We start from the raw sequence: 12,424 nt of genomic DNA, 5'->3' as shown, positions 1-12,424 counted from the left end.
CTTTATTATTCAGATAAGATAAAAATTCATCAAGTTTTTGTTCGCCATGACTGCAAATGGAGAATACGTCATGAATATAACGCCACCAAATTATTGGTTTAAATTTGTAATTATTAATGAAAGTTGATTCAAAATTGTCCATAAATAAGTTACTAAAAAATTAGGATAGTGGTGACCCCATAGCCATTCCAAAATGTTGTTGATAAAAATTGTCATTGTATTGAAAGTATTATTATATTATTATCAAAGTATTATTATCTCATTCGTGTTGTTATGACTGAGTCGAATTTTCAATTCTCGATCCAACGATGCCAAAACGATTTCTGTGGCACAAATGGAGCTGGAGAAACTTCGGAAAAAGCAGCGTCGTATTTTGATCGAAGATCGAGCCTCTCGTTAAACCGGGCTGCACAAATGTTTTCAGAAGCAATTTTTTTGGCCTGCACTTTGAACCAGATTCTTTAAATACTGAATAAAACTGTTGTTGTTGTGTGCACTTTAATAGGAATTCTTATCGAATTGACTCGGAAGTAACGCCTTGAAGTCAATAAACCAACACCCCATATCAGCAGCAGATGCACAGCTAAACGGCATTAAAGCACTGAACTGAAGAATTACATAAATTAAAACCTTGGTAAATGGTTTTACTTGGACTTTAATAAGATAAATATTGTTTTTTGCGATGTTCGCATATATTTATGGTGCGGCATTCGAATCGGTTCCCACAGAACCGTTTAGCGTTCTTGTCAGATTTTATTCTTCGGTGCGACGTGAGCTTTTCCTATCTGTTGCCTGGCTTTAATGGCCAACGAACAATTCAATTATTCGTCTAATCCGCAGCAAAGATTAACCAGCTGATGAATCTTCATGGGATTTTCGAAAAAGCGATGCGGTTTCGAAATTCCGCGCGCGCTTTGATCTCGACGAACTCGAAACGGGATTTAGATCACGAAACTCGGAGAGGAAACTTAATAAAACTTCGCCTAATTAGTCGGGGGAGGCGAAATAAATCTGTTATCTTTACGGGTGATTTATCTTTCGGCGCGATGCAGCAAATTGGGAACCGATCGTTTTCGATTCGTCGAATTAAGCAGTTTTTCAATTTACTTCGGCCGTTGTTGGGGGGTCAAAGGAATGGAAACGTGTTTTTTTTTACATTTTGCTCTCTTTAGTGGAAATTATCTGGCTCCGATTTTTGTTCATTTTTTACTTCATCTCCCCCGCGCGTTTGAAGCACAATATGCGCATCTTACAGTTCATTGTACACAAACATTTTTCGGCATTAGGAATTTTGTCCTCTTGGCAACAGTTTTCTTCGTTGACTTCCAGCCATCCTGTTAAAGCTTTAAAGCCCAGACCACCCATGAACAGTCAGATATACTGTGAAAAGACCTGATTTCTCGATCTGTTGACACGCGATCAAGTAGCGTGATTAAACGAACAGCTGGAAAAGTTTGGCGAAAAGCGCCTCCAAAACTGCTTCAACGCAAAGCAAAGTTAAAATGCATAGTCAATTATTTTCATGTGAATGGAAATACGTGGCTTAGCCAATTACGAATCGCCGCAAGTGAACAATGCTGCTAAAAAATAATAATGCTGTTGCAGTATAAGTGTTTCATTTGAATCATTTGTTGCGCTGTTTATTGCACAATAAGCCACGACATAAGCACAGATCAGCAAACAAAAGCCCTCGTTCCATAAACCAGAAATTGCGTCTGTTTAGTTTTGTTTGGCAGCTCGATCGAGGCAAGTTTAGCACCAGCGTAAACAAAAGCAAACAGTCCTTTTTCCATCTGGATACTGCCTTCACCACTTTCAACATATGGCCAAATGATGTTTGGGAAACTGGATGATTTTCCCCAGTTTTTTCGGCCTCCGCTGCCCAGTTTCCATATTAAAATAATGCCGCCAACTGTGCTCGGTTTTTAATTGGACGAAAAACAACAGAAACTGCTTACCAAGACGTATATTACGGGCCAAACATGCCTGCGACTCCGGCCGTTTCATTCCATTCTTGTTAATGGGCTTTTATTGCTAAAGTAAATATATCAAGCCGTGGCTGGGGCTTTAGAAACCTGCGTTTATTTGGGATTTTTTACGCCAAAAAGTCAGTGATTTTTTTATGTGTGCATAACTTCATTTGGGAGGACTTCAACACTTCCCTGCAGCATTCGGCTTCCTGCTGCTTCAAAGAGGGTTTTTAGCGTATCTGATAATGGAGACCATACAAACTTTCTTTCGGCTTCACAAAGAATCTGAGGACTCTTAGGAGTAAGTTTCACTGAAACAAAATAATCAAACAGTGGTCTTAATTGAGGACACTTCACTTGACCAATCGAACTGGGACACCATTCCTCTGGCATTCTTACAAACCTATAATTTATTTCATTAGGCATTAGGAAGTTATCGCAAATGTGAGAGCTAATTTGCTTCTATCTTAATCCTAATTGTACCTTCTAATGAGTGCCGGCATATTCGGCTGTTATGTTAATAATAAGGTATCGATTCGACTGTCAGAATTTCAATTCGTCCAATCGCCTTATGTAAATACTTCATGGGAATCGGGAATTATTTGGTTCGGTCGCGCCAACAAAGATGCATCGGGTGTCAATGATATTTGAATATTTCCCGATAAAAGCCGCATTCATTGTCAGTCCATTAGTTCAATTATTAGTTCTTAAATTGTTCATTCAAAATAGGACGGAATTCATTCGGGATTCTCATCAAAATCGTGCATATTTATGAATGAAAGGTACTCGTAAAGCAACGAATAAAATTCTTGGACTATCGCAAGGCGGCTGGTGGGTTAAACCGATCCTTGTTGCGACCTACTCGGTACCTTGAGGCACACATAAATAAGTACCATAAGCGTTTTTTTCTTCTACCGAATTTGCCAATATTGAACATATGGTGCTTGGTCTTGACGAAGCAAGTGAAAGATGGGGGATTCGAGTGCAGCCTTGCCTCTGTTCATTCACATGTGGAAAATGTTGTCTTAACACTAAAACCATTAGTAGCATGGGGTTTTGCCCCATTTTACGTTCGTGTTTTTATTACTGCAATTAAGTGCAGGATTCGTTTAAGTAACAAGCATTGGTGTTGGGTAATTAGCAGACATTTTGCAACCGTCTAAGTAACGCAACCACGAAATCGAGCAGTTAAAACAATTACGCCGAAAACATTTTTTTTGCCAATATATTTCCTGTGTCCTGCCACCAGACAGGAAATAATTGGAATTAGGTGTTCGATTCTGGAAAGAACCCAGCTATCCTGGACCTAAAAATGTCTTCTGCACCACGATGGTTGAATTCAAATTCGCAATGAACGAGACGCAATTTAAATGTTTATTAATATCAAAGAAAGATGGGACACAACAGGTTTTTATGTTAGCTGATTCAGCATCTCGGATGTGGGCTAACGAAAAGGTCCCAACAACCACTCAGCTATTTTTAAGCGCTGAGGAGATACACTTTTTCAAGCTTTTACTTTGCTTCACTCTTTAAATCACGTGGCAGATTGCCTCTCTGGCTTTTCCGGTGCCCTCAAAGATATCTGCCTTCTTTTCCAATTTGCTTCCTGATTGCTACTTAAAAATCTTCATTGTACTTTCATATTTTCTTGTCAGTCAGCGTTTCTCCGACTTATTTGTCCAGAATTTACGACTTCTGTAAATCGATGTTTAGAAGATGGCATCTACGCTTTCTCCGCTTTCATCAAAACTTTTTGTGTGTTACTAAAAAATCTTCGTAGTACTTTCATCTTTATTCGCTAGGGCAGCATTTCTTCGACAAATTTTTCAGGATTTACTACTTTTCTTCAGCTGTTTACATCGTCACGTTGAAGAAGGTCTCTMTGTGTCTCTTTCGATTTCATCAAAACTTCCAATCTTTTTATTTTTCTTTTTCTTCTGGATTGTTACTAAAAAATCTTCGTAGTCCTTCCATCTTTTCTCACTAGACAGAATTTCTTTGACTRMATTTTCAAGATTTACGACATTTTTTCACGWTTTACATCATCACGTGGAAAAAGGTTTCTTTGTGTTGCTCTCGGTTCGATCAAAACTTTCTGTCTYCTTTTTCATTTTGCTTCTGATTGTTACTAGAAAATCTTCGCAGCCCTTCAATTTTTTCTCGCTAGGCAGAATTTCTTCGAGTAATTTTTCCAGATTTACGACTTTTTTTTCACTTTTTACACCGTCACGTGGAAGAAGGTCTCTCTGTGTTTCTTTCGGATCCATCAAAACTTTCTGTCTTCTTTTTCCTTTGGGATTGTTACTAAAAAATCTTGGCACCTTTGCTAGCTAGACAGAATTTCTTTGACTAATGTTTCAGGATTTAGGACTTTTCTTCACTTTTTACATCGTCACGTAGAAGAGGGTTTCTTTGTGCCTCTTTCGGTTCCATCAAAACTTTCTGTCTTGTCCTTTTCCTTCTGGAGTGTTACGAAATATCTTTGCAGTCCTTTCATGTTTTTCCGCTAGTCAGCGTTTTTTCGACTAATTTATCAGGATTTAAGACTTTTCCTCACTCTTTACCATCGCCAAGTGGAAGACGATTTCTGTGCAACTTTCCGGCTCCATCGAAGCTTACTGTCTCCTATTCCGTTTTTCTTCTTGATTGTTGCTAAAATCTTCGTTTACATTATCAAATTCTTGAAGCTTGGTAGACTTGACTTCATTCATTGTCCCTTTTCCTCTTTGCTGCTCATCTCTCCTGCCGCTTCTTCTTCACTCGTCAGTTTCTTGTCTCTGTATTATGGGCTTGTTTCCTCTACATGATTGGGTCTCAACTGAACCCTTTACTCTTCTCATCTCCACTCTATCAACTGCAGTCAGCTAAATATATGCTTCGTGTCTTGCTGCTCTTTTGAAGAGTGATCCTTCAGAAGTTCCAATAAACACATGTTTGTTTCGAACAAAATCTAAGTGATTTCCTCCGTCTTATTTTTGCATTTTTTACTTTGAAAACATTGTTAGATCGATTTCTTAGTGACCATCAGGACGGAGCTAAGGAACAGACGATCCAAAGGTTTATTGCTCTCCCTACAACAGCAATGGCAAAAATGCTCCAAACCAGGAGAATTCTCCAGTGGAACACGCGTTTTTGCAATGATTTTTAATACAAAGGAAAACTTGTTTGAGCTAAATTTGTCTAATTATTGATACACAAAAGTTAAAACAGTACTGGCAACATCTTCTGGCCGATCTCCAGCTGGAATGAAAGAAACCTTCTAAATTCAACTTGGAAATTGAAACGGAGGCACAGTTTCTATTAAAGATCTTCAATAAGCAAAAGAACCTTCATCCTCCACCCACCATCATCAAAAGCAAATAAGATTCATTCTGATGTTGAAATTCGTCTTTTGCTGCATAAATAGGTTAACCGCAGTTCATTGATAAATGCTTAATTGATCACCAATTCTCTAAACACCGGTTCACCTTATTAATGGAAATGTAAAAATACCCACACCCCAGCCTGGTAGTAAATACCCATTGATAGGAATATCGATTCGATCTCGATTGAGACATACAAACGCCCATTCTAGTATTGACTATAAAAAATTCGCCTCCACAGTGTTTAATAATAGATGTAGGTGAAAGGTTCTCTGCCTTTGTGCGATTTGTGTTTTCTGTAGCTGAATCGAGCGGAAATTTAACAGTTTTCCTCGAACTAAATGCCCATGTAATTGGGAAAATAACGGTTTTAACCGCTGCCGAAAATCTCCTAGGCGAAACTCCAGGGGAATTCGAAATTAACTCGGTGCCTTTTCTATGTCGGCTTTTAAAAGTCCTTCCGCTTCGCTCGATATAATTTCCAACTTATGCAAACAAGGAAAATCGGAAAATCTCTCGCGCTGATTTTCCCCCCGTTTTCCTGCGGACGTGATTTCGCTTCTGGACGGAACGGATACGAAAATGCACGTTTCCGAAATCGTATACAGAATCAGGCTTTGAGCGTGCACACAGTTTTTGTATTTGTTATTACAAAGCTCTGGAGTGGCTGGCTGGTGCATAGAATTCCTGTTTGTTGGAGATAAGTAAACGCGACATCTTGTCATATCTGAATGTAAAGTTGGAACGAGATCGGCGCTTGACTTTAAACCGAAACTATATTTAACTTTGGATTGGGGAGGAAGCAAACAGACGCTGATGCAAATTTGAATCGTTATTTCTGGTCATCGTCAATCCTTTTAAGTGTGCGTTCACAGGTTAGATTCTAGGGTGTGCTCTTCAAAGCTTAAAATGTTCAACAATGTTTGACTGCGTGTTTTCTCATGAATTGCTTGAGGGACTCTACTGTGGGTTTTGTTTTCCATACTCTCGGTCTTATTTCCAGAGTTTCGTCTTTATTTAACCTGCTTTCGACTTCTTGGGCTTATTATTAGTTCCTGAAGATTATATTATTATAGCTAGAGCTGGAGGAGATTATGACATTAAACATGCCCAATTTTTCCATCGGGCGACTGAAAATCACTTCCTGTCCATTGCAACGAAAACCTAGACATAAATCAGCACCTTTTACTATGATTAGCGTGGGACGCCACTACGAATCGGCAAATAACCAGCCGAAAAAAAAATCCGGCATACTGAAATAATCACATAATTAATTTACTATTCACTTTCACGTGTCCACTAATACGGTTTATTTGTTCAGTGTAAAAAATCAGGCGCCTAACCTGACAAGAAGTGGGCGCAATTGACAACACATTTGGAACACACTGGCTGATTAGTCGGTGAAATCTCCGATGTGGGACTCGGTTTATTGTTTGCTTACTGATAGTTTCACATAATATCACCTGAAAGTCCTCATTTCCCCAAAACTCACAACAATCATTCAAACGTGGGAGGAAAAATAGTCGTTCATGTACTTGTTCAACCAGGTGGGCATAAATTACGGGTTTTACGACAGAAATTTGGTCCAGATGTTTCGGTAGCACGCAAGGATACGTCAGATGTGTGTTCATCTTCAGACTACTGTGAGCAAATGAAGCCAACGTCAGAGCAAAATTCCAGTTGAAAAGTTCGAAAATCACCGATTGTTCAAAGGACGGCCGCAACATTTTTGTTTTTGGTTCAGTTTCCCTAAATTTTCGTCCATTTTTTTGCTGGAAGGTGTTCAAATCGATTCAATTCGACTCATTTTGCCAAAAATGACGAAAATGAACACACAGTCAGCAGCATTTAGTAAAAAGGTCCAAAATCAACCAACAGTATTGAGGCCCGGAGTTCACAAGTAGAGAAATGAGCTGGAAAAAAATCTAGACAAACCTGGAAATAACATTATGGAAGCAAAAAAATAGTGAGTCGAAGGAAGTTAACGAAGAATGAACAGTAGAGGGAGGAATTGACCAACTAAACAAAGCGTAAAAACCTCCAGTGTAGGACAATATCAGTAACTCACTCCTGAGCACTATAAAGCTGAAAAACGAGTTGAAATAAATCAAATTTGAACATACCAACGTGCATAAAAGATGCGGCTTGCTCTTGGCATAAAAAGTACTGTACGTTGATGACCTCTTTAGCTCTTTCTCTCCGGTAAATTGATGTGGAAACTACCTACTTAGTTGAAGCCAAATTAAGTACATGCATTTGCAAACTGTGACTGTTCAAGCAGAACTTAGCCATATTCTCAAGCACAATTAAAAACAATTTTCAATCCAAGATGTTCGATGAATTATGCCGATGCCGCATTAATATTAATTTCATTCAATTCAAATGGCTCACTCTTTAACAGCCACACCTTGCATTCGAAATGCATTTATCATCTGCCGATGACCATGTATTTACAATTTATGAATTTGTTCGAATTCACGCTATTCCGCTAGCAAATAGTCATCGAAACCTCTTCGCCGTTAGTTCCGATGTATTAGTAACATTTCAGCTTCTCGCGAAACCGCCACAGAACTAATTATTTGCACTTTTCAACCAGATAGCGAAACTCGATCACTTTAGGTCTTAAGCGACCGGCTAATTGTTACTATTTGCAGGCGCGATGGGGTTAAAAACCTCAACCCAATTAAAGTCGAGCCGTTGTAGTTCTTGAGCGCGCGAATTAATTAGAGGATGGACAAAAAAATGCCGTAAACCAATTACGGCACTGTGCTGCAGCTAAAGCCAAGACGCAGCTAAAGCTGATAAATCTGGATTCCCCGAAGATTAATCGACGTTTATTTATGAATCGAATTAGATTAATCGTCATAACTATAATTAAATAAGGGAAACAACCGCGTGCAATCAAGGCTGATGTGGATTAAGTTCTTAATCGGCGCGCCCAACAGATGCAGCAATGGAATGCGTGATCGTCAAGAAACAGTTCTTGATGTTGACGACAGTGTATGGGTTGAAATGTTATAAAATGCCTGGTTTTGAACCGATTAGGATGGTGAAAACCGGAAAACATTCGAGGATGTGGTTGGGGAATTATGGCCAAAAGATGGTTCAAAAATTCAAATGAGCTGAAAAATGTCTAACTAGTTTAGTGTTGGGTTTAGAACAAAAGTGAATATCAGCTTTTCTGTGTTTATTGAGTAGATCTTTCAACGAATATGCTCAGATTTGGTTCATCGATTGTGGTTTTTAGGATATTTTGAGTTTCTTCAAAATCGTGTTTTTGTTTTTTTTTTGAAAATCAATAAAAACGGAGATTTTAAAAATTACCCGTAGATGCTCCTGAAGCAAGCAAATATTTACGCAGTACCGTTATCGAACCAAAAAACTTTCAACTATATTCTAAAAATCCCTTAATAAAGTAAAGTGTCTAAAACCATTCTTCTATTTAAAAAAAGTGAAACTTGGAAAATAAAAACGTGAGTGAACATCCCAAAAAGACAACAGCATTACATTTACAGATTAGCTGTGATTCTGCCGATGTTTCACTTCACATTCGATCGCAAACCGTCAGAGTTTGTTTGTAATTTTAATGTTACGTTGCTTATTTTCTTCCTTGAAAACTGTGGCAAAAACACAAAATGTTCATGTGCTGAAAGATTTGAACAATTTGAAAACGACAAAATCTGCCAACCACCACATCCATTCATGTTCTCCAGTTGTTTAATTGCAGAGTGTTCCATTAGGAATCTACATAATTAAACCCTCTACTTTATCAGTTCCCTTACCATAAGAAACTAATGGTAATCTTTGCGAAAACTGCGGAAAAACTCAGCTACTTTTTAACCATTTGCATACGTATGGGGGCAAACGCAAAAGATGTAACCGATAATTAATGGAATTAATTAACTAAAACACGTCAGGCGACAATAATTAAATAAGGAAACCTTATCGAGCGGGCTGACAACTAAATATACGCCCAGATCGCCCAGCTAATGTTCCTTTTATACGGTTTTATTAAGTATAGTTTTTCATTTAGATCGAAGTGGATTTTCTTAATGACCTAGATGTTTTCTTCGTTTGTTCCTGCGTTTGATTTGCTACAATGTTTTTTTGTTTGTTTCAGTGGGCGGCATGTCCAGGCCGCCTAAACCAGCGGCCACTGCCAAGAAAGTCGCCCCACCAGCAGTCCCATACGAGTTTCGGCATTCGGGCAGCTCATTTGGAAGCGCTGGATATGGAAGCTCCGAAGATGGAAGTGGGGGATTTTTGGCACCTACTGATCCACCAGGTGTACCCAGAGGTAATATTGTTTTTTATTGTGAAAATCTGCATAATTTGGACATGAGATCGATGATCCATCTTCAGTAGCATTCGGCTTTCCTAGATGCACATTTTCCTGAGAACTACTGCAACCGCCTTTACCTCAAAGATGGTTCGCAAATTAATTGTTTCTTCCGCTGTTTCTTTATTGATTCATTTGTGTTCCGCAAAAACAATTAAGTAATAAATGTTTAAACAGAAACCATGTCGAGAGTCGTTTTAGAAACTGCGCCCTCTCCATTCCAGCTTTTCCTCCTGATGTCGAACAGTTTTTTGTATTCTTCGGAATCCGGAGAGTTTCTTGTTGTCTGAAGTATCCGTGCTTCCGCTTTCACAAAGATTCTAGGTTCATTTCCCTTGTATGGTATCTTCTTTTGCTTCTATTTTTCAATATCCTCTGTTTCTCTACTGATTTTTTCAACTTTCCTGTCTTTCTATTGCTCGACGTTCTGTACCCACAAACCTCGTTTTTGCTTTTCAAGCCAATTGACATCGAAATTTGAACTTTCTGAAGCATTTTCACGTCGGTCTGTTTGAAGTATTCTTTGCTTTCCTTTTCATAAATCTGCTGGATAAATTTTCGCTTTTTGCCACGTTCTTGTGGCAGCTTTTTTTTTCCTTTACATTCCGTACCAACAAAAGTGGCTTTTGGTTCTTCAGCTGATCGATGTCGATATGTTTTATTTTTCCCAGTATCTGAAAGTTTTTCCCGTCAGATCTAACGCATCCAAGTTTTCTTTATCTGCAATTGTCCCTCATTTTTTAGTATGAACTTTAAAAAAAATGTTTTTTAGTAACTCACTAGTCAAAGAGGAAACGATTGATGTCTTCGACATAATTGAGTTAATTTCTTCAGTATCTGGAGCTAAAGTTTAATTTGCTTTCATTTTCATTAACATTCTAGATTAATTTTCCAGGTTACTCTAAAATGTGTCTTCAATATCTTCCATGTTGTTTCATCTGTTTGCCGAACCCTTTTGCCTTGAATTTCGTATACTTTGCTGAAGTGTCAATGAAAACGATGGCAGAAAACATAAAAATATGCGGAAAAAACGGACAATTTTGTGAAACAACTCGGAAATACGTTGTTAAATTCTTGTGATGGTCATATAAAGCGCATAAATGGTGAGAACCGCACAAAGAAGATTCAAGTGGGATTTTGCCTGCAAGCATCTACGAAATAAATTCAAGGTGACTATGACAACTTCACTCCTTATGCTATCGTTGACCGATCAAGAAAAGAGTGCATACGCTCATTTGCTTCGTAAACGGTGCCTGAAAACAACGAAATTGCGAAACTGAAACCAGAATCGCACTTTAAAATCACTCGGCCGCAAATCGGGTTGTCGGTCGGGGACGTTTTAAGCAAATTATTGCTGGTAGATGCAGGTGTGATACACCGGTTGCTTTTTCCGTTCTAAGAACAACACCGATTTGACCAGATAAGCTGGTAAGTGGTCGTGACAAAAGATACGGAGGAAGATGGTGATTCTGGGCTTGAACAAATTCTAGAAGATGCTCGGTTTTGCATAGTGAAGTGAGCAAAGGGTCATCCACCTATAATCCAACAAAAGTGGTGCCCAAAGGCCGTTAGATGCGGTTATGCGTGGCTCAATACTCATCTTTCAATCGAAGATATTTTACAAGCGGCCATAGAACGAGCGGACATTCTTTATGTCCTCGGCGAAGAAAAAATTCGCTCTATAAGGCCCGAGCGGGTTCAGTTTCCATTCTTGGCCTTGTGGTGTGCTTTAGCGGACGCGCAAGGTTTAATGCAGCCAGGGAATTTTTATTAGAAACCCATCACAAAGAACCTCGTCTCGTGCTCTTCCAGCTATTGTCTAGAATTTGTCTTAGATTGTGGACTTTTTGCGCAAAATGCCATCCGCAGACCGGCCATGATGGATGGTCCGGACCAGTTCAAACTATCGAGCTTTTCATTGGATAAATTGTCATGTGGAGATTAATGGGGGCTGGAAAATGATTAACTAACACATCAGGGACTCTTAAGTTTCGTCTGTTGGTGTCTGTATGGGGGATATTTTGCGAGCAACATGCGGGTGGCTTAAACGGTCTAGAACTGATTTCTAACAAGATGTTGTCTGATGGGGTGATTGTTTCATTTTGACGATTTGATTTGCTTGTTTGAAGTAGTAAAACCTGCTTCAGTTCAGTCGGAAACTGGTCCTGAAAGTTAAAAAAAAACGGGAGATTTTTTTTGATAACAACTACTCAAGAAGCTTAAGGGAAGACGACAAAACTCTTCGCACAAAATAGGACAAAATGTTTTCAAACGAGTATAACGGGGGAAAGGGCGGATCCAAGGGGGGTCATGAAACCCCCCATTCATTGAAATGAATTAAGACTTGTTTGAGAAAACTCGCAACATTTCCTTATCGATGGTTCACTATCTAAAAAAGCCATTTAGTTCTCTTGGAAATGATGGAAAAATGAGCGTTCTGGCTCATTTTGCTTCCAAAAAATCAGCAAAAACGCGACGGAAAACATAAAATTTTGGCATAATCTTGCACCTAAGTGTCTGATATTCAAATTTCGCTTTCTGGGTCAAAACTACAATTTACCTCACTCGTGTTGTTATGACTAAATCGAATTTTCAATTCTCTATCCAACGGTGCCAAAACGAATTCTGTGACTCGAATGGTTCTTGAGAAACTTCGAAAAAAGCAGCGTCATGTTTGAGTCGATTTTGCGACTCAAAGAAAAACACACAAATTTAAAACTTCATGAAACGAAGACTTTTTTGGAAAAACTCCC

At 38.8% G+C, this 12,424-nt stretch overlaps 1 protein-coding gene across 8 annotated transcripts in view; it reads left to right on the top strand.

Annotated features, from left to right (window-relative positions):
• The window catches only part of LOC109539351 (caskin-1), a 143,200-nt gene that overhangs the window by 114,168 nt on the left and 16,608 nt on the right, over positions 1-12,424 (top strand). For all 8 annotated transcript variants that reach the window (XM_019907043.2, XM_019907042.2, XM_019907041.2 and 5 more), the window contains one exon: positions 9,453-9,629. In XM_019907043.2, coding sequence (XP_019762602.1) covers positions 9,453-9,629 — 177 coding nt within the window. The remainder of the gene's footprint in view (positions 1-9,452; positions 9,630-12,424) is intronic.

The sequence above is a fragment of the Dendroctonus ponderosae genome, unplaced genomic scaffold, assembly GCF_020466585.1.
Source record: "Dendroctonus ponderosae isolate FM_Combo_2020 unplaced genomic scaffold, Dpon_F_20191213v2 Dpon_F_20191213_9, whole genome shotgun sequence".
NCBI classification, from domain to species: domain Eukaryota; kingdom Metazoa; phylum Arthropoda; class Insecta; order Coleoptera; family Curculionidae; genus Dendroctonus; species Dendroctonus ponderosae.
Note: the sequence above shows the minus strand (reverse complement) of the source record. Positions and strands in the feature narration are given on the sequence as shown.